This window comes from Podarcis vaucheri, assembly GCF_965113315.1.
Source record: "Podarcis vaucheri genome assembly, chromosome: 4".
NCBI lineage: Eukaryota > Metazoa > Chordata > Lepidosauria > Squamata > Lacertidae > Podarcis > Podarcis vaucheri.
In genome coordinates, this window is record NC_138762.1 from 9,867,483 (window position 1) to 9,890,589 (window position 23,107).

Here is a 23,107-nt window from a genome sequence, read left to right on the forward strand (position 1 = left end):
CTTTTAAAGATAAGATAGCTGCTTATTTCCTTCATATCTGAGGGGAGGGCGTTCCACAGGGTGGGTGCCATCACCAAGAAGGCCCTCTGCCTGGTTCCCTGTAACCTCACTTCTCGCAATGAGGGAACCACCAGAAGGCCCTTGGAGCTGGACCTCAGTGTCTGGGCTGAACAATGGGGGTGGAGATGCTCCTTCAGGTATACAGGACCGAGGCCATTTAGGGCTTCAAAGGTCAGCACCAACACTTTGAATTGTGCTCGGAAACGTACTAGGAGCCAAAGTAGGTCTTTCAGGACCGGTGTTTTGTGGTCTCGGCAGCCACTCCTAGTCACCAGTCTAGCTGCTGCATTCTGGATTAATTGCAGTTTCCAGGTTACCTTCAAAGGTAGCCCCACGTAGAGCGCATTGCAGTAGTCCAAGCGGGAGATAACTAGAGCATGCACCACTCTGGCGAGACAGTCTGCGGGCAGGTAGGGTCTCAGCTTTGCACACAGCAGAACCCAGCTTTCCTCAACATAATTTGGATTAGCTTGGAGAAGGATTTGCATTTTATTTTATTTTATATTCACAACAGTGTGGAATAGGAGTGGGGGGTGTTTTTCTGCTTGGGGTTGCATTTCCCTGCGCAGAACCATCTAGATGGGCGAAGTAATGGATGTGGATGTGGAGTTGTATAGCAGGCTGTGTTCTGGCCATGCAAAAATGAGAGGTTTTTGTTTGTTTTGTTTTGAGTAAACCTTTATTGGTTTAAAATACAGATGTACAACAAAGGTGAATACAGAAAGGTTAAATAAAAAGAAAGAATGAAAAAGAAAACATCGAGACATAAAAGTAAGAAAGAATTTAAAAAGACAAAAAAAAGAACGAAAAGAAGAAAAAGAAGAAAAAGAACCAAAAATTTATACAAAATCATATCTGTCAAATACAAATTACTGCATAAAACTTCCAATCGTTCTCATTATACTGTTTCTGTTGTTATGATTTTATCGCACAGTTTTGCTTTATACCCTTTTTCATACATTCCACTCAAATATCCATTTCATTTATTCTTGTTTACAGTTGTTGGTGTTAACACTACATTTTTTTAGATTTGCCTTGAGACAGTCTTTGAACCTCTGTTGTTGACCATCAGCATTTCCATTTTTAAGTTCGGAATAGAGTAGTTGCTTTGGAAGACGATAATCAGGCATCCACACAACATGACCAGTCCAACGAAGTTGAAGAATCATTGCTTTGACACGGGTGATCTTTGTTTCTTCCAGTGCCTAGGGAACAACTTCCACCTTAATATCAGCAAGACAAAGGAGATGGTGGAAGAGAGGAGAACTAGCCCCGCTGTACGTCAGGGAGGGCTGTGTGGAGAGAGTCTCTTCCTTTAAATTCCTAGGAGTTTAGCTCAGTGAAGACCTTACTTGGAAAATCAATACAACCCAGGTGGTAAAGAAAGCCCAACAGAGACTCCATCTCCTCAGAGTATTGCAGAAGAACGAAGTCAATCAACATTTGATGATCTCCTTCTACTGGTCCACAATAGAAAGTGTCCTTTCCTACTGCATCACGGTGTGGTATGCTGGTTTGACATCAGCTGATAGGAAGTGCCTACAGAGAGTGGTGAATACAGCACAAGATATTATGGGCTGTCCCGTGAATCCGCTGGATGACATCGTGGAAGAACGTTGCCTCAGAAGAGTGAGGAAACTTCTCAGGGATGATTCACACCCTGGCCGGCACTTTCTTGATCTCCTGCCCTTGGGCAGAAGATATAGAAGCATGATTAGTCGCCCCAACAGGGTAAAGAACAGCTTCTATCGTGGGCTGTTAGGCTGCTGAATGAAAAGGTAACAAGAGGGCAACTGACTTTTGGGTTTGGTGGGTGTGCGTCAGTAAACGAGGAGGATTAAGACTAAGAGAGCTGGGCGGGGGGGTGTGCTTGTGTAATCTCACTGTATACAAGTGACAATAAATTATTTCAAATTACTTCACCTATCTTCCCAAGGGATGTGTAAAATTTTTTGGAGACACTGTTGATGGAATCTTTCGAGGAAAAATCAAGGGGGAATACCTTAAAAAGATACCACAGGCCACAGATGGTTAAAGGCTATGGATATTGAAATCATAGAATCATAGAATTGTAGAGCTGGAAGGGACCCCAAGGGTCATCTACTCCAACCCCCTGCAATGCACAAATCTCAGCTTAAGCATCCATGGTGGCTTGATGACTGCACAAAGTTGCAGTTGCTTTTTGCGTTAACGCCCACACCCTGAGGTCCCCACCATTCCCCCAAAATGAGTGGCGAGGGCCCTGCTTCTATAGCAAGCCAGCTCTCTGTTCCCTCCCTCCATTTCCTACAAAATCATCACACAGATGTCGGCTGGACAGGAGGAAAAAAGAGCATCTTCTAAGAGCCGCCTCAGGACCCTTTCTCCTCTCTGTCTCCATGGCAACAGGAAAGGCTTCACAAGCCTTCATTCCCATTCCCCACTTCTGTCTCCTTCATCTTATCTGTGTCGTGTTATGTAACTGCTGGCAACAATGAGGCAATTCAAAGGCTCAGCAAGGCAGTGGATAATTGGCATTAAAAAAAATAAAAATTCACAAAACTGAGCTGGATCTGAAGGCCGTATAAGTTGTGCTATGTGAATTATGGGCTCCCACCTCACTTTGTGACCACCGGCCATGGAAAGCAGAGCCTGTCCTGATTTCCAAGGCCCTTGAAAGCCTTACACCAACCTTTTGGACTACAATTCCCATCAGCCTTAGCCAGCACTGCCAAATGTTGCTGGGTCTGATGGGAGTTGTATCCCAAAACAGCTGGAGGGAGGGATGGGTAAGCCTGTCATTTCTGATTTCTTTGTTTCTCGTTTTTCCGGACTTAAGTTCCACATTGTGTTGTGATTGTCATTGTTCAAAAGAGAATTCTCAAGGAAATTCATCAGGACGGAAAAGGTACGAGAAAGTGGAAAACATAACCTTCCTTGGAGGTTTTTCGGCAGAGGTTGGATGGCCATCTGTCAGGGATGCTTTAGTTGAGATTCCTGCTTTGCAGGGGGTTGGACTAGATCACCCCGGGATCCCTTCCAACTCTACAATTCCATGATTCTACGATTCTGTGATTCAGCTCTGCAAAGCTTTGTCAAAACACGGTCCACTTTTATTTCATTTGCAAAGAACATGCGCATGAACGATCCAAGGCATATGGGAACCTGTGGAATGGCACTTTTGAAACCAGCAGTTGTCAAGCTAACGTTTTATTTTATCATCACTAATGGAATGGTACTTGATTGTAGACTGTTCTTCCAGCAGTGAAATGAAGGCCTGGAGACAAAAAATGTCCACTGCCCTGTGAAACTTTTCCCTGTGAGACTTTTTAAAAAGCTAATAATAATAATAATAATAAGAAGAAGAAGAAGAAGAAGAAGACAGGAGTGCCTGGCATGCTCTGGTCCAGGGGGTCACGAAGAGTCGGACACGACTAAACAACTAAACAACAACAAAACAACAACATATTAATAGTGAAATAATTATTAAGCTCTAACTTAAAATGATTGGGGGCCTATTTTTTATGTTGTAGGATCCGATACAACACAAAACACTGCTGCTGTGCGTAGGTTTTATTTTATTAGTTTTTTATCTTATATTTTGAAAATGTACATCCAGTTTTCCCCCCTTTAATTGTTTTTGGGGCCCCCCAAGAGAGTGGAATCCTAAGCTATAGCTTGTTTGACTTATGTGTAAAACTGGCACTGGGATATAGGATACTACCATGGGTCTCCTCTCCCTCCCTCTTACCTCTGACATGTAAACAGCTCAGAGGTAAAAGGGATCCGAGTTGTTGTTCTCCCCATATGCTTTTTACAGAATCGTAGAATTGTAGACAATTCTGGGACAGCTCTGAAGCGGCCCTCATGCCGCAATGCTGTTCCAACTGTGTTTGGATCACTTGCTTCCAGTGCAGCCATGCAGCAAACTTAACCGATTTCATGGGAGATGGCCCAAATTGCTATGGACTTGTCTTCCTCTCTCCCGTGAAGATTGCATTCCCAAACCAGTGATTGCATTCCTGCACTCTGCAAATTAAACTTTTTTCAGGTGGGAAGAGTGAAGTAAGTTTCAGATTCGTCAGCTCCCTGAAGTCTGCGGGACACTGTCCCTCACTGAACCGCCCCAGCATTTAAAACTGAACTGGCAACAAATCAAACACTCTTCGACATCCTTTTGTAACTTTGGCCTTTTGTACGCATTGCAACAGAGCCGCACTCCGGATTTTGGTGCAAACCCCGTTTTTGGCGCCTGGTTAAGTTTGTACAGTGCAGAAATGAACCACGGCAAAAAAGAAAGAAAAGAATACAACCGACCTCATCTCTAGAGTCAGCGGTGAAAGTCCTGGGAGAAGTCTAGGACCCAGTGGGGACATTGAAGTTGTCCCTGTCTACGGACTCTTTAGGGACGCGGGTGGCGCTGTGGGTTAAACCACAGAGCCTAGGACTTGCCGATCAGAAGGTCCGTGGTTCGAATCCCTGCGATGGGGTGAGCTCCCATTGCTCGGTCCCTGCTCCTGCCAACCTAGCAGTTCAAAAGCATGTCAAAGTGCAAGTAGATAAACAGGTACCGCTCCAGCGGGAAGGTAAATGGTGTTTCCGTGCGCTGCTCTGGTTCGCCAGAAGCGGCTTATTCATGCTGACCACATGACCCAGAAGCTGTATGCCGGCTCCCTCGGCCAGTAAAGCGAGATGAGCGCCGCAACCCCAGAGTCGGACACGACAGGACCTAATGGTCAGGGGTCCCTTTACCTTTACTGACTCTTTGCTGACCCTTTGGGGGAAAAAAACACAGATTCTGAGCACTGGCAGGGACTTAGGATGAAAAAAGCAGTCTGCCTTTGCTCTCTCTTTCCATGGCTGGATTTAACCACGTTCCAAAAGTGGGGCAGGGCTCTATGGGGCTCTTTGCTGAAGCAACAGATTGCAACCATGTCTCCCGGGTCCAATTCTGCGACAGGAGTCACGCAATGACATGATGCAAGACGCCGAAAATTGGGACAGCGGGCACTCGCGCATGATGCGCTTCCGTGACACGTACACACCATTGTGAAAACCACGCCAGGAGTCATCCTCAGTTATGGCTGGTAACTGCCAAAGCTGGTGGGGCAGCCAAAGTTCAGTGGGACCAGTTTGTTCTCCCCCTTTTCCTCCATTGTTAAGATATTACAGGCATTTAAGCAATGCTACAGTAATAGGGTGTGCCATTTTAGGGAGCGAAAGTTAATTTTTGCACATTTCTTCAGTGAGGAAGTATTAAAAATACATTTTTTGGGGTGTGAAGAATTCAAATCTGCTATTATTATTACGATAGGGCAACATTTAGCTTGGTCAAGCTACATTTAATGAAGAAGCACAGAATCTGCTTTTGGAAAACCAAAGTGTTTTAATTCTACCTTCTGAAACGGTCAGGTTGTTGGCATGTCTCTGTCACAAAAGACAAATGGAGTGCACCTCCAGGGGTGAAGTCGAAACAGCACCAAAGTGACCTCTCTGGAGTGCAAGCCTGGAGGTCCGACTCCTGGGCTACCCAGTCGACAAGACCCCCTTCTCGGTCTCACTGACGTGGTCAAAAGGAAAGCATAACTAGACATTTGGCACCACCTACGCTGCAAGAGTTGCTGGAAGGAGGTGTACAAGGCACCATCCCATTGTCTTAAGGACTCCATTCCGGATTTGTGTAGGGTTGGCTCCTGAGCATTTTCTTCTCCTGAAGATATCCTGCAAGGCAGCAGAGGTTTAGGATCAGTTTTTTCCCTTCTCAGTGGGCTACATTCTCAGCTTGAGAGCTCCACACTTCCCTCTACAGCAGCCTTTTTCAACCTGTGGGTCCCCAGATGTTGTTGGACTACAACTCCCATCACCCCTAGCTAGCAAGGCCAAAGCTCAGGGATTATGGGAGTTGTAATCCAATAACATCTGGGGACCCACAGAATGGGCAGTCAGCACCTTCTGACCGTCTTCTCTTGGTCTTGCGGGTGGCGCTGTGGCCTAAACCACTGAGCCTCTTGGGCTTGCCGATCAGAAGGTCGGTGCTTCAAATCCTCGCGACTGGGTGATCTCCTGTTGCTCTCTCCCAGCTCCTGCCAACCTAGCAGTTCCAAAGCACGCCAGTGCAAGTAGATAAATAGGTATCGCTGTGGCGGGAAGGTAAACAGCGTTTTTGTGCGCTCTGGTTTCCATCACGGTGTCCTGTTGTGCCAGAAGCGGTTTAGTCCTGCTGGCCACATGACCCGGAAAACTGTCTGTAGACAAACATTGGCTTCCTCAGCCTGAAAGCGATTTCAGTACTGCAACCCCATAGTTGCCTTTGACTGGACTTAACCGCCCAGGGGTCCTTTACCTTACAGACTCTCCTTCAGCCGTTCCTCACAGAATTTGGTTTCCATGCAGTCATCACAGTATGGTCAACGGGCTTTGATCCATGAATGAGAGGAGCAGTGTGTTGGAAAACTGTTGGTAAAGTAGTTTCTGTGTCAAGTGTTCTTGCACGGTATGAAGGTCACCAGGGTTGGGGGTGGGCAGCATGGGTGACAGGGAGAAGACCCTGAGTTTATCTTTGCATTGCATTTTATCCTGCCAGTGTGGTGTAGTGGTTAAGAGCGGTGGACTTGTAATCTGGGGAACCGGGTTTGCTTCCCCGCTCCTCCACATGCTGCTGCTGGGTGACCTTGGGCCAGTCACACTTCTTTGAAGTCTCTCAGCCCCACTCACCTCACAGAGTGTTTGTTGTGGGGGAGGAAGGGAAAGGAGAATGTGAGCCGCTTTGAGACTCCTTTGGGTAGTGATAAAGCGGGATATCAAATCGAAACTCTTCTTCTCTTCTGTCAGAGAGGAACGGCAAACCAAGCTGATGGACTACGCCGAAATGGCAAAACTGACCAGGAAGCTCAGGAACCAAGAGGACAAAAACTTTTAAGAAAGAATGGGAGAAATTTATAATTTATTTCGGAGACCACTGTAAGCAGTTGAAAACGTTAGCAGGATTTTAATAACACTTGTAATGTAACAATTATTATGGACAATATGGACAGATACGAAATATAGATCATGAAATAATATGCAGTTGAAAATGTTGACAATAAGTCCCATGGAGGGGATGCTGGGAAGTCTGGAGAATCAGAGAAATCTCTAAATGTGGATATTTGCTTGGTGTTGTTTTAACTCGTCGCTTGTAAAATCAAATAAAAATTATTATTATTATTATTATTATTATTATTATTAAGCATTTGTGTGCATGTGGACAGACTTCTAACACTGTGGCTTCAGCCATTCCCCCATCGGCACAGAGGCTGTCTGGAAACATATATATATATATATATGTCTGCCCAGCCACGTACATTGGACAAACAAACAGACGAATAAATGCACGTATCGCAGAACACAAGAATGCCGTCAAAAAAGAAGAAAAAACTTCCTCTCTTTTCCAACACATGAAAGAAACAGGACATGAAATTAATTTTGCAGATTCCAAATTGCTCTTTAACATGGAACATCACCACAAGAGAATAATCATGGAAGCCATCGAGATAGAGAAACACCCTCACAACATGAACAAGCGTGACGACACGTCCCGCCTGCCAGACATCTGGAAATTAGCCCTCCCCACAAAAACCGACACCAGAACCAGAGGCACACAGAACGCCGTCACCAATCAACCACACCAGACCCAAACCCAGACCCTCTCCACAGACATATTACAGACTCCATCCAGTAGCCAAACTATAGTGGCACCTCCGGATGCTGCACCCCCCTGCAATCCCTACACAGATCTGGCTGGCACAAGGCACAAAACCATAGCTCGCCCCTATACACGAAGCCAAGCCAGAGCACAACTAAATGCAGCACAGCCATCTTCTCAGAAAAACTCTTCACAAGCTCAAGAGGTCAAGACACGAAAGCTTTAGCAACTAATCTACACTTAATGACCCACCCAGTGATATTCTGAATACCACTCATGAAATCACCCAAGATATCCCTCAAGTAATTAAGGAACAAAAGAAGAAAAGGCACACTAATCTAGGAACTTCCTCTCTGCCCAGAACGTTGGAGGCTATACACCACACCCCTCAACAGTATTTATAGGAACTCAAACACCAGACTCTGCTCTGTTCCAGTAACAAGAAGCCGAAAGCACCAGCCTGAAGATGACAAGTGAGACCTCGTCGAAACGTCGCACAGACACCCCGACTCTTACACGGGAAGACACCCGAAGACACCAAAACCTGCATATATATATATATATATATATTTGCTTTCGTAGATTTTCACGGGTACAGGAATGCAGGTTTTGGTGTCTTCGGGTGTCTTCCCGTGTAAGAGTTGGGGTGTCTGGGCGACGTTTCGACGAGGTCTCACTCGTCATCTTCAGGCTGGTGCTTTCGGCTTCTTGTTACTGGAACAGTAACAGTAACAAGAAGCCGAAAGCACCAGCCTGAAGATGACGAGTGAGACCTCGTCGAAACGTCGCCCAGACACCCCAACTCTTACACGGGAAGACACCCGAAGACACCAAAACATATATATATATATATATATATATATATATATATATATATATAATATTTCATAGACAACAAGGCAGCTGGGAATGGTACTTTGACCTGGAGCCAGTCTGCATGCAGTTGGGTCGATGGCAGAAAACTTGTTTTGAAAAAGGTACAACAAATACTTTCTAAAGTTAAAAAAACCAAACGGGGGGGGGGGAGGAAAGGGAGTTTCCAAACTTGATCACCCCGCAAAGGTCCCAAATGCATTTCCCTAAGGCAGGCACCCCCAAACTCAGTCCTCCAGCTGTTTTGGAACTACAACTCCCATCATCCTTAGCTAACAGGACCAGTGGTCAAGGATGATGGGAGTTGTAGTCCCAAAACATCCAGATGGCCGAGTTTGGAGGTGCCTGCCCTAAGGCCATTGACAGATGGGAAGACTGTGGTGGCTGCGATACGGATATCCAGCATTGCAGTCCTATCTGGAAGAGCTTTCTCTCGAAGCCAAACCCTACGTCATGGGTAGGCAAATTAAGGCCCGGGGGCCAGATCCGGCCCAATTTAGAAATCTGGCCCCCGGACGGTCCAGGAATCAGCGTGTTTTTACACGAGTAGAATGTGTCCTTTTATTTAAAATGCATCTCTGGGTTATTTGTGGGGCATAGGAATTCGTTCATTCTCTCCCCCCCCCCAAAATAGTCCGGCCCCCCACAAGGTCTGAGGGACAGTCGACCGGCCCCCTGCTGGAAGAGTTTGCTGACCCCCTGCCCTACGTGTATAGAATTGGGCTGCTACAGCTATCTGCACTGGTCAGTTTGCAGATTGGCACTGGTCAGTTTGCAGATCAGCGGTACCGTCTCCCTGGCTAGCTGGCATCCTCTTGGGCTTGCGAATGTTTCAGGTAGACCTGCTGTTTTCTTTCCAACCAGGGCGTGTATCAAGTTTCCTGCCCAAATCCTGCAACTTCATACTGCAAATGTTCCCATGTGCGCACACTAGCGCTATAACTTTTTGACTTCTTTCCCTCCCGCAAAAAACCTGATTTCCTGTATCATAAAGTGATGCACTTTTGCTTAGATGCACTGAAAAAGGGTCCAATTCTTCTGAGTTGTGGAAAAAGGTCACCCCAAAATGAAAAACTGGAATCACCGTGTACGTAAAGCTACAACTCGCAAGTATTAGCACTTTAAAAAAACTTTAGGGAACTGTTTAGAACTTTTGCTGCTGTCTGGAACTTCCTAATCTGTGTAGAACGTTCCAGAAGAATCCAAATATTGGTCTATATACAAAGAACACACAATTGAAGTGATGTGGGAACTTTATGGTGCTTGCAGCAGAAACTAAGACAAACTGCAACCTCAATTTATTCAAAGCCCTAAGAAGTGATGTACATTGCACAAAACATTGTACAAGTGTTAGGAAAAAACTGCAAGCTCTGTTTATGCTATGCATATTACGTAATACGTTATACAGTTAAATATACAAAAATCGATTTATTGATTTCGGGGTGACCTTTTTTCAAAAGATTTGGAAACGACAGTTCATTTCTTTGTTATTAGGCAAAAGTTCATCTAACCAAGCTACAGGAACATGAGGTTGTAGAAAAGTTATAACCCTAGTAACGTAGCTAAATTGACTTGCGAGGTGGTGTGTTGTTCGGTAAGAGATTGAGTGATTTTTTTTGGGGGGGGAAGCTTGTTTAATTTCATTGTACACAAGTTGTACAATGACAATAAAGGTATTATTATTATTATTATTATTATTAGTGCACCCCCCCAAAAAAAAATATTGTTGTAATGGACTGCAAGTGCCCCCTCCAGACAGTGTCAATGTTTGGGCAAGCATTGCAGAACAGCTAATAAAGCAGAAGAACATGGTTATAAATTCACCAGTTTTGCATTATTATTGCATCAATGACATCCAGTATTACAGGATACAACTCGCCTTTCCAGAGGGGCACGCATATTTGCCATGTATAGCGTGGACGCACATCCTTTTTTTACCCATTGACAAGCAAGACCAGTTGATGACATACGGCATGTGACGTATGGCAGAGATGGTGGCGCAGTATTGCTGTGAGTTTGGGGTGTTCAACTGTGTGCCAGACCCTTCTGAGCCCTGGATCCGGCAAGTGTTAAAAGCTAATCAAGCCAAGACCACATAACACTACTGCAATGCGCTTGGACTACTGCAATGCACCTACGTGGGGCTACCTATGAAGATGACCCGGAAACTACAACTAATCCAGAATGCGGCAGCTTAGACAGGTGACTGGGAGCGGCCGCCGAGACCACATAACACTGGTCTTGAAAGACCTACATTAGCTTCCAGTACATTTCTGGGCACAATTCAAAGTGTTGGTGCTGACCTTGAAAGCCCTAAATGGCCTCGGTCCAGTATACCTGAAGGAGTGTCTCCACCCCATCGTTCTGCCCCGACACTGAGGTCCAGCTCCGAGGGTCTCCTGGCAGTTCCCTCCTTGCGAGAAGCCAAGTTACAGGGAACCAGGCAGAGGGCCTTCTCGGTGGTGTCACCCGCCCTGTGGAACACCCTCCCACCAGATGTCAAGGAAATAAACAACTACCTGACTTTTAGAAGGCATCTGAAGGCAGCCCTGTTTAGGGAAGTTTTTGATGTTTGATGTTTTATTGTATTTTTAATATCCTGTTGGGAGCCGCCCAGCGTGGCTGGGGAAACACAGTCAGATAGGCGGGGTATAAATAAATTATTGTTATCATCATCATCTGAAGGCAGCCCTATTTAGGGAAGCTTTTAATGTTTGATGCATTACTGTATTTTTTAATGTTTGATGCATTACTATATTTTAATATTTTGTTGCAAGCCGCCCAGAGTGGCTGGGGAAGCCCAGCCAGAGGGGTGGGGTATAAATAAATTATTATAATTATAATTATTATTACAGTGGTACCTCAGGTTAAGAATTCATTCTGGAGGTCCGTTCTTAACCTGAAACTGTTCTTAACCTGAAGCACCACTTTAGCTAATGGGGCCTCTTGCTGCCGCTGCGCTGCCAGAGCCCAATTTCTGTTCTCATCCTGAAGCAAAGTTCTTAACCCGAGGTACTATTTCTGGGAGTCTGTAACCTGAAGCGGATGTAACCCGAGGTACCACTGTATTAGCATCCCACCGGAATGCTCCATCCTTCACCCTGTGCGGGGGGGGGGAGGTGGAAAGGGAAGAATTGATGGCCGGGGGGGGGGGAGCTGGCGAGAGGCTTCGCAACGCCTCTCCAATCCCATCTCCGCCCCCCCCCCCTCCGTCGCCCGCTCCCCCCCCCTTCTAGCCCCGTGAATGGCCCGGCCCGCCTCGGCCAGCCGCGCGGCGTCACAATCCTCCGTGGCCCCGCCCCCGGCCAGGTGCTATAAAAGGACGCGCCGCGCGCCCCCGTCCGTCTGCTGCTGCTGCCGCCGCCGCCGGGAGAAGGAGACGCAGCCGCTGCCGCCTCCTCCTCCGCTGGCTTTGTCCCCCCGAGCGAAGCTGCGCTGTTCCCGGCTCGCGAGCAGGAGGAGCGCCGCTGCCATCCCGGCGAGGGATGGATCGGGGCCCGAGGCCGCTCAGGTTGCAACGCTGAAGCCATGAAGACCCTCATCGCTGCCTACTCCGGCGTCTTGCGAGGTACGGGTGGTACCCAAGGAAGGGGGAAAAGGATGGTTGGGGGGGTTGGAGGAGGATTTTTTTTTTTGGGGGGGGGGAGAAGCATGTGCGTAGATCCACTAAAATTATTGACAAGCATTGAAATGAACGCAGGTTTTGCTCACACCCCCCCCCCCAGTAGAAGCCTGCAAGGCTGCCCCCTCAATGTCTTTTTTTTTGGGAGGGGGGTATTTTTACCCGTGATTCCCCCCCCCCAAAAAAAGCTCAACTTTTACTGCGTCCTTCCTTTTGGCAGATCAAGATGCATCAGCCACGAGCCGTAGCAATAAAATAAAACATACTGAAGATAGAGGTAAAAACCTAACTATAGAAAATACATTTGGGGGGTTGACATCAATAAGCAAATAACAGATCTTACTCTAATTGCCCCCGCTAAAAAAACCTTGCCGTTTTCGCTGGCACTTGATCATCTTGATCTGCCAAAAGGAAGGACGCAGTAAAAGTTGAGCTTATTTCAGGTTACAATAATGGAGATTCTATGAAGGAGATGTGGGTGAGTGGAGGGAAAGAGATCCTGCCTGACATTCAGAGATTACATGCAGAGTATAGAATATAAAATTGAATATCCCTTCTTCCCATGGGCATTGCCAGGATTTGGGGGGCAGCTAAAAAAAATTTTTTTTTAGAAGATCACTCTCTAAAGTTGTCATAGAATCATAGAGTTGGAATAGACCAGGCAGGATCTCATTCCCTCCACTCACGCACATCTCCTTCATAGAATCTCCATTATTGTAACCTGAAGCCATGGGTTCGAGTCCTACCACCCAGAGCAGGAGAAAGCAAGCTTGCGCCATCTTCTGTGTGACAACCCTTGAGATATTTGAAGATGAATATCATATCATAAATGGCATTTCCAGTTTCCCCCCTTTCTGCCCCTCCCCACCTTGCGTTTTTTTTTTTGGGGGGGGAGGCAGCTGAAGTAAGTAACAATTTGCCAAGGGATAGTGTCCAGCAAGACGGCACACATACGCCATATGAATGGCAATGGCAATCAACTTGGCCCACCCCCTAAATATTTTATTGTGGGGAGTCTGAAGGGCCTCGGGGCCTAGGAGTTGGCTCTTACGAAATGCAGCGGGGCAGATTGCAAAGGTGGCAGCCCCCAGGTGTGTGTGCACACCTAGGTGCCGGGAAGAATGTTGTTGGGTTGAGGTGTGATCCCATGTGCAAGAGGGGAAGGGAGAACGGTTATCTGCAATCTTTTAGCCAGCTTCCTTATTCGTGTCTCAAGGAGGTGCGCCATAACAATGGCAAAAGGGGAGCTAAGTTTGAAACGTTGAAAGATCTACAAGAAAAAGCTGGCCGTGCCTTTCAAAAGAAGCTAAAACTGCTTCAAAGAAACATGGAAAAGACAGGTCAGAACGCAGGTGTCCTCGGTTGTTTGTGGAAAGTGCAGATAACGGGTGCCTCTCGTATCTGGACAGGAATGCTGTTCCACAGAGCAGGGGCAGCCCTTCTCTGTGCTACTGCGCAGATCTGAGATCTCTGGAACTTGCAGGAGGAATTGAAGGATCTTTTTTGGCGATCCCTCATAGCCGAATAAGATTGTCTTCCATAAACACAATTTTAATAGTGAGTCCGTAAGTGACTGTGGAGGCCAATTCTCGACCCACACATCCTTCCACAGTGGGGACATAGGGTTTGCCAAGCGTGCCTTCCTCTTAGTACGTTTCTCCCTTGTGTCCTGAGTTCGAGTGTCTTCAAAGCCCATCAAAGTCTGTTCTCCAATCGGAGCGCTCGCAGGACAGTGTTTCCCAGTTGTTGGTGTTTATGCTACATTTTTAAAGATTAGCCTTGAGAGTCTTTAAACGTCTTTTGTTGACCACCGGCATTATGCTTTCCATTTTAAAGTTCGGAATAGAGTAGTTGCTTTGGCAGATGATCATCAGGCATCCGCACAACATGACCAGTCCAATGAAGTTGATGTTGAAGAATCATTGCTTTGACACTGGTGATCTTTGCTTCTTCCAGTACACTGGCATTAGTTTGCCTGTCTTCACATATTATCTGTGACGGCCAACGCCTTGACCCAGCAGCAGATGGGTAGCCAATGCAAATGCCTCAAGGAAGGTGTTTGCATGTTGGCCGTGGTTTGCGCCCCCCATGAGCAACCTAGCTGTTTTGTTCTGCACCAGCTGCAGCCTCCAGACCAACCCCCAAGGGCAGCCCCAGAAAGAGCACACTGTAGTAATCCAGCCGTTTGGGTACTGATGCACAGATAACTGTGGTCAAGGTATCCTCATGCAGGAATGTCTGTAGCGGTCTTAAAAGGCATCCTTAAGCCTAGGACCCTCGTACCTACGGGACCGCCTCTCCTGGTCTGCCCCACGGAGGACCTTAAGGTCCATAGAGGTCCCGGGCCCTAAGGAAGTCAGATTAGCCTCAACCAGAGCCAGGGCCTTTTCAACTCTGGCTCCGGCCTGGTGGAACGCTCTGTCTCATGAGACCAGGGCCCCGCGGGATCTGATTTCTTTCCGCAGGGCCTGTAAGACAGAGTTGTTTTGCCTGGCCTTTGGCTTGGAACCACTTTGATTCTCTCCCCCTCTTTCTTTTTTCCTTTCTCCTCCTGTGAAGAGGCTGCATTTTAATGTTTTAATATTTTAATGTTGTATTTTAATCTTGTTTTTAAGTTGTATTTCAATCAACTTGTTTTTAATAATTGGTTGTTAGCCGCCCTTAGCCCAGTCTTGGCTGGAGAGGGTGGGGTATAAATAAAATTTATTATTATTATTATTAACTGCTGAGGGCACCTTTGCCAGCTGCAAGCAATGCAGCCTGATCCATTTTATCAACACCCCACTTCTCTAGCCTCTTCCAAGTTGCTTCTCGGTTGTTTCCTACCTTTCTATACTGGAATAGCTGAACCCCTTTTTGATGGACTTTTTGGTTCTACGGTTGCCATATGGTATAATGCACCATTCTTCCTATGTTCCCTAGAACTCACATTGATAGCTCTTTAACACTGCGTGCCTCTGCTGGCCGTTGAGGTTTATTTATCCCCAGGCATTTTACCTGTGGGGACACGGGTGGCGCTGTGGGTTAAACCACAGAGCCTCTTGAGCTTGCCGATCGGAAGGTCGGCGGTTCGAATCCCCGCGACGGGGTGAGCTCCCGCTGCTCGGTCCCTGCTCCTGCCCACCTAGCAGTTTGAAAGCACGAAGTACAAGTAGATAAATAGGTACCACTCCGGCGGGAAGGTAAACGGCGTTTCCGTGTGCTGCTCTGGTTCTCCAGAAGTGGTTTAGTCATGCTGGCCACATGCTCCCTTGGCCAATAAAGCGAGATGAGAGCTGCAACCCCAGAGCACGACTGGAAACCCCAGCACGACTGGACCTAACGGTCAGGGGTTCCTTTATCTTTGCCTATTTTACCTGTGAGGTCCAACAAGGGGTTGGTGTGGAGTTTTCCTTTGTTGTTATTACAGCTGCTTAAAGGCAAAACAAAAAGCAGAAAGTTAGCCATTCATGGAGGGGTCTGTACAAGTGGAATGGAGCTTCCATCTGCTGGTGCAGTCTACCTTGGAAAACTGGGTGCTGGTGGGCAAACAGAGGAGAGCTGTTTCCTTTGTTCCCTTCTTGGCTGTCAGGCTTCTCGGAGGAGTCAGCTTTGCTGCTATGGAAGAAAAGCAGACTTGAACTTTTGGCCTGATCCTGTAAGGTGAAGCCTGAATGGGCCAGTGAGACTGTAAACATTTGAAATGCTAAACCCGTAAATGCAACGATGACCACAGATGTAGCGACCAAAATGCTGCTATGAAAACCACAAGGAGATCTAGAGATCTGCAGGTATTGGGTGTAAACTAAGCATGCTCTCAAGCTTATTTTCTCTTGCTCTGGAGGTCAGCACCCGAACCGATGGATTCAAGTTACAGAAAAGGAGACTAAACATAGAATCATAGAATTGTAGAGTTGGAAGGGACTCTGAGGATCATCTGTTCCAACCCCCTGGAAGGCAGGAAAATGCAGCTGTCCCATACAGGGCTCGAACCAGCAACCTTGGCGTTAACAGTACCATGCTTTAACCAGCTGAGCTAACCAGCCTGATATCAGGAAGAATTTTCTGACCTTAAGAGTTGTTTGACGGTGGAACAGACTCCCTAAGGAGATGCTGGAATCTTCTACATTGGAGGTGTTTAAGCTGATTTATTATTATTATTATTATTATTATTATTATTATTATTATTATTACTTTTCAGGTTTACACATTTCACTACTTTTACAATCATTTTAACGCTTCAAAACTTGACTTCCTTCCCCCTCTTTCTGCGGTTCCTTAAATTTATTTCTCATATCTTCTGCGTATCCAAATTAACTTACGTTGCTCTTTTATTCATCTCCTTTAAGTATATGCTCTTACGAAACTGCAGGTTATTGCAATAATCCTGCCAGTGTTCTTATCTGTTTGCAATTTATCTGTAAATAGTCAATAAACCATTTCCATTCTTTTATAAAAAAAAGTTTGTTACCTTGATTTCTTATTCTTCCGGAGCGTTTTGCCATTTCTGCACACGTTTTTGTGTTTAAACTGAGTTTTGATGGTCACGGATACTTTAGTTGAGATTCTTGCATTGCAGGGGGTTGGAATAGAGGACCTCTGGGTTCCCTTCCAACTTTACGATTCTATTTTTTTTATATAAAAAAATTTATTGGTTTTTCACAATTTATATAAACACAAACAATACACAGCACAAACACACAAACACAAAAACAAACATGTACAATTTCATATCCTTTCTTTCTTAAAACTTATTTCACCGACCTCCCCATACCTCCCCTTTCTGCGTTCCAATTCCTAAATTTATTTCAGCAAATCCTCCCCCTTAATTTTATCTAATTGTCTAATTATTTCCTCCAACTTTACGATTATATGGTTCTGTGCTATGTTAGGGCAGCAGAGCAGCTTCTGCTTGCAGCCAGGGCTCCATGTGGACTTTGCATGTGGCTGGAAGCAGCTTCCATGTTTCGGAGCAATAGCCTGAATTCTTTGTAGCGGTCATCAAAGGGCTTTGCACATTGGCAATCTTTACTTATTTACTTGCCTTGTGTGCTGTTGGCTTTCCGCTAAGGGGCTCAAGGCCATTCGCCGCCTCACCATTGAATCGGCAGGACCCCAAAGGGACAGAGAGCAAACAGGGAAAATTACGCAAACAGTTCCCAGCGTTCTTTGGCCCTTTTGCGGGAAAGGCTGTGTTGCAGGTGCTCCCTGCCGATCCGAAATTCTCTGGGATTTAACCTGGCCTGCTGTGGGCCTTCTTCTTCATGGTGGCTCCTTGTCTGGTGGGCTTCCTCCAGAGAATCCTAGAAGCCTAGAGTTGGAAGAGACCACAAGGGCCATCGAGTCCAACCCCCTGCCAAGCAGGAAACACCATCAGAGCACTCCTGACATATGGTTGTCAAGCTTCTGCTTAAAGACCTCCAAAGTAGGAGACTCCACCACACTCCTTGGCAGCAAATTCCACTGTCAAACAGCTCTTACTGTCAGGAAGTTCTTCCTCATGTTTAGGTGGAATCTTCTTTCTTGTAGTTTGCATCCATTGCTCCGTGTCCGCTTCTCTGGAGCAGCAGAAAACAACCTTTCTCCCTCCTCGATGTGACATCCTTTTATATATTTGAACATGGCTATCATATCACCCCTTAACCTCCTCTTCTCCAGGCTAAACATGCCCAGCTCCCTTAGCCGTTCCTCATAAGGCATCGTTTCCAGGCCTTTGACCATTTTGGTTGCCCTCCTCTGGACACGTTCCAGTTTGTCAGTGTCCTTCTTGAACTGTGGTGCCCAGAACTGGACACAGTACTCCAGGTGAGGTCTGACCAGAGCAGAATACAGTGGCACTATTACTTCCCTTGATCTAGATGCTATACTCCTATTGATGCAGCCCAGAATTGCATTGGCTTTTTTAGCTGCCACGTCACACTGTTGGCTCATGTCAAGTTTGTGGTCAACCAGGACTCCTAGATCCTTTTCACATGTACTGCTGTGAAAAAAAAAGCTGTGCTGCCCCATTCCCCCACTTTCCTGGGAGTAAGTCTTGTTAAAGACCTGGCTTCTTATAAGAATCGCCCGGGTTTGTGCTGTTGCAACCTGATCTCTCCCTCTTAACCGAATTCAGGAGGGATTCCTTCCCAGAAAAGTGTACGGAAATCACAGCCCAGTGGAAACCAAAGACGACCTTTCTTGAAATGCTTCTTTTGCCTGTTAAAGTATTAGCTCAGAAAGCATGTACAGTGGTACCTCGGGTTAAGAACTTAATTTGTTCTGGAGGTCCGTTCTTAACATGAAACTGTTCTGAACCTGAAGCACCACTTTAGCTAATGGGGCCTCCCGCTGCTGCCATGCCACCACTGCACAATTTCTGTTCTCATCCTGAAGCAAAGTTCTTAACCTGAGGTACTATTTCTGGGTTAGCGGAGTCTGTAACCTGAAGCATATGTAACCTGAAGCGTATGTAACCTGAGGTAACACTGTACATTAAAAGCATTGGCTATGAGCCTGTGTGAAAACAATAGTACAGTGGTACCTTGCTTCTCAAACGCCACAGAGCCTAGGGCTTGCCGATCAGAAGGTCGGCGGTTTGAATCCCCGCGACGGGGTGAGCTCCCATCGCTCAGTCCCTGCTCCTGCCAACCTAACAGTTCGAAAGCACGTCAAGGTGCAAGTAGATAAATAGGTACCGCTCCGGTGGGAAGGTAAACGGCGTTTCCGTGCGCTGCTCTGGTTCGCCAGAAGCGGCTTAGTCATGCTGGCCACATGACCCGGAAGCTGTACACCGGCTCCCTCGGCCAGTAAAGCGAGATGAGCACCGCAACCCCAGAGTCGGCCACGACTAGACCTAATGGCCGGGGTCCCCCCTTTACCTTGGTTCTCAAACGCCTTGGTACTCAAACAACTTGGAACCCAAACACTGCGAACCCAGAAGTAAGTGCTCTGGTTTGCGAACTTTTTTCGGAAGCCGAAAGTGCTCCATTTTGAGTGCTACACTTCCGATTTGAATATTACTCTGAGGTCTGTCTGTTTTTGCTATTTATTTTGCATTTCTGTTGCTCTTTTTGTTTTGTTTTTGTGACTGTGGAACCCAGTTCAGCTACTGACTGATTGATTGTGTGACTGCAGTACATTGTTTATTGCTTTCATTTCATGGATCAGCGGTCTCGTTAGATAGTAAAACTCATGTTAAATTGCTGTTTTAGGGGTTGTTTTTAAAAGTGTGGAAGGGATTAATCCATTTTGCATTACTTTCTATGGGAAAGTGCACCTTGGTTTTGGAATGCTTTGGTTTTGGAACGGACTTCTGGAACGGATTAAGTTTGAGAACCAGGGTACCACTGTATTGAAATCTGTGTATTTGCATTCTTGTGGGTTGGTTTTGTTTTTTTTTTGGTTTTTTTTTTGATGATCAGCTTAATTGTGGAGGATCTGTAACTTCACATTTATAAGATGCTTGCATTCATTGAGTAGATGTCTGTAGTTCCTTCAGGGATTTTTTAAAAAAGTTAACAGCACTTTTAAGTATAGGAACAAGCCTTGTGAGATTGGTCAAGATTACCTCCAGATAGCGGATTAAGGTGTGCGTTTGGGGTGTGTGTAAAGAGTTGTTTGGGGTTTGCCCTGATTCAGAATGAAAAGGCCAGACCCCCAAAGTCATTATGAGTTACACATAATTCTAGAAAGAGTGCAAAACACGATTTGAGGGTTTTTTGCTTTTTTTAAAATGAATTAAATATTTAATCCTCAAAGTTTGGGGCTTTAGCCTCCTAGTTCAATGCCACCTGGTGTGTTGACGGCAAAGCTGAGATCTCACAGCTCATCTTGACCTGCATACACTCACCGCATTTTAAAGTGCACAACTTCCTCCAATGAATTATGGGAACTGTAGTTTATCCTGCGCAGAGATATACTTCCAATAACACAACACAGTACAGCTCCCAGGATATGGGGGGGGGGCGGCTTTCATGTATTTTTATTTAGTACTTTTCAAGTTTACACATTTCACTAATGTTATACATATCGCTAATTTTACAATCATTTTGACATTTCAACACTTGACTTCCCTCCCCCTCTTTCGGCGGTTTCTCAAATTTATTTCCAATATCTTCAACATATCCAAATTAACTTAATTTTCTCATTTATTCATCTTCTTTAAATATATACTCTTACAAAAACTGCAGGTTATTATAATCATCCTGCCAATGTTCTTATCTGTTTGCAATTTATCTGTAAATGTTCAATAAACCATTTCTATTCTTTTATTTAAAAAAATGTTATGTTGATTTCTTTCTCTACCGAGAAGTTTTGCCATTTCTGCATACTCCATAAGTTTTTGTATCCATTTTTCTTTCGCTGGGACTTCTGCATCTTTCCATTTTTGGGCAAGTAACATTCTTGCCTCTGCGGTCGCATACATGATTAAGTTTCTATACATTTTGGGTAGTTCTGTCCCTATAATTCCCCAAAGGAAAACTTCTGTTTTTTTGTTTTACAAAGGTTATTTTAAACAGCCTTTTTATTTCATTCTATATCATTTCCCCCCAAGCTACAGCTCCCAGGATTCTTGGGTGACAGGTGTGTGTGTGAAATGTATTTTAAATGTATGTCGCATGTACAAGCCAAGTAACTACACTGGTGCTCTTTAAAAGTAAATATAAAATTGGAGAGCCTCAGGCTTAGGGCCAAATAGGACTCTTTAGGCCATGGGTAGGCAAACTAAGGCCTAGGGGCCGGATCCGGCCCAATCGCTTTATAAATCCGGCCCGCGGACGGTCTGGGAATCAGCGTGTTTTTACATGTGTAGAATGTGCCCTTTTATTTAAACTGCATCTCTGGGTTATTTGTGGGGCCTGCCTAGTGTTTTTACATGAGTAGAATGTGTGCTTTTACAGTGGTACCTCGGGTTACATACGCTTCAGGTTACAGACTCCGCTATCCCAGAAACAGTGCTTCAGGTTAAGAACTTTGCTTCAGGATGAGAACAGAAATCATGCTCTGGTGGCGCAGCGGCAGCAGGAGGCCCCATTAGCTAAAGTGGTGCTTCAGGTTAAGAACAGTTTCTGGTTAAGAACGGACCTCCAGAACGAATTAAGTACTTAACTCGAGGTACCACTGTATTTAAAATGCATCTCTGGGTTATTTGTGGGGCATAGGAATTCATTCATCCCCCCCCCTTCAAAGTATAGTCCGGCCCCCCGCAAGGTCTGAGGGACAGTGGACCGGCCCCCTGCTGAAAAAGTTTGCTGACCCCTGCTCTAGACCTCTTCATCTGAACATAAGACGAGTCTGCTGGATCAGACCACCCTATAAGCAGGATTTGAACGCAAGACCATTCTTTCCAGCAGCCGTGGAGGTAGAGCACATCCATCGTGTCTGCTAGCCATGAATACCGCCACGAATTTGCCTAATCCTCTTTTAAACTCAACCGCCCAGGCCACTCCACACACACACACACACACACACACACCCTGGCGTCACCCCTCCCTGGCCCTCCTCCAGTCCTTTCCCCTCGCTGGAAATCATAGAATTGTAGCATTGGAAGGGACCCCAGCGGTCATTTAGTCCAACCCCCAATGCCTCTTGCTAGCCTGGATGGGGAAGCACGTGTGAATGGCCGCACCCAGTGCCGAATTTACGTATAAGCTAAACAAGCTATAGCATAGGGAAATACTGGATGTACATTTCCAAAATATAAGATAAAAAACAAATAGAATCAAACCTACATACAGCAACAGTGTTTTGTGTTGTGTAAGCTCCTACGATGTAAGTCATGGGCCCCTCCTGCTAGCCTGCTCCCTAAAATATCACTGGTTTGCTCCTTTCTATATATAGGGTGCCTGCATTCTGCATGGACGGGTTGCATGGCAACATGTGCAAATGGGTTTCTGTACCTGTTAGGTCTATAAATTACTGTGTAGCATATATTCAGTGCAAAAAACAGCAACAATTTGTTGTTGACAAAGGACAGCTGGACATATATGTCAGGAAAAAGCAGCAATGCAAAAGCCAGCTGCAGGTGGCTGGAATGCAAAACAGGATGTTGATGTCTGCAACTGTACTAGTGGAGAAAGGGGGCAGTCCATTCTCTGTACTGAGCACCGGATGTTAGCTCAGAGTGTCATCTGACCTGTACTGGAAGTGCAGGGGCGGAGCGATGTGACTCTTCTGCTGGAGTCTGGAGGGTACAGTCACATTTCTATGTACTGCTGAATGACAGGAATAAAAGACATGTAAAAGGACTCCTGTCTATCTTTTACCCTCCCTGGGGAATGCAGGGAGGGAGAGTAGCAGAGGGTGTGTTCTTCTCATGTCCGAGAGGAGAATTGCCGATTTACGACCTTGTCTGCCGGGAGACGCAGACGGGAAGGTCAACAAGTATCTCACTCGGTTTGCCCGGGGGAGGCCAGTTACCTCTGACTGCGAGCTGAGATACTGACAATATAAAGGGCCCCTTCAGTAGCTTAGGGCAGGCATAGGCAAACTCGGCCCTCCAGATGTTTTGGGACTACAACGCCCATGATCCCTAGCTAACAGGACCAGTGGTCAGGGATGATGGGAATTGTAGTCCCAAAACATCTGGAGAGCTGAGTTTGGCCATGCCTGGCTTAGGGCCTCATCAAACCTAATTCCAGCCTTGGCCAGACTGTACAGCCTATTGAATTTGTACAGCCAGTATTTATGTGTAGGAGGGCATGAAAAGGCCTCTATGCGCACCCTATGGAGGGGCTGCCATGTGGAAGCAGATCTGTCCCTTGCGCTTGGCTCTGTCATGTTGGGCTTCCCTCTGCGATGGCGTGTCGTTCATGCGGGACCCAGGATCTTGGAGACGGGCGACCTGTGGGGCCCTCCAGAGGTCGCCGGACTCCCAACTCCCATTTGTCCTGTTGGCCATCGCTGAGATACGATGGGATTTGTATTCCAGG

General features: G+C 46.1%; 1 protein-coding gene across 1 annotated transcript in view; it reads left to right on the forward strand.

Annotated features, from left to right (window-relative positions):
* Positions 1-11,963: 11,963 nt before the first annotated feature.
* The window catches only part of DGAT2 (diacylglycerol O-acyltransferase 2), a 64,196-nt gene continuing 53,052 nt past the window's right edge, over positions 11,964-23,107 (forward strand). Inside the window, exon 1 of the mRNA XM_082219498.1 lies at positions 11,964-12,161. Coding sequence (XP_082075624.1) covers positions 12,122-12,161 — 40 coding nt within the window. The 5' untranslated portion in view covers positions 11,964-12,121. The remainder of the gene's footprint in view (positions 12,162-23,107) is intronic.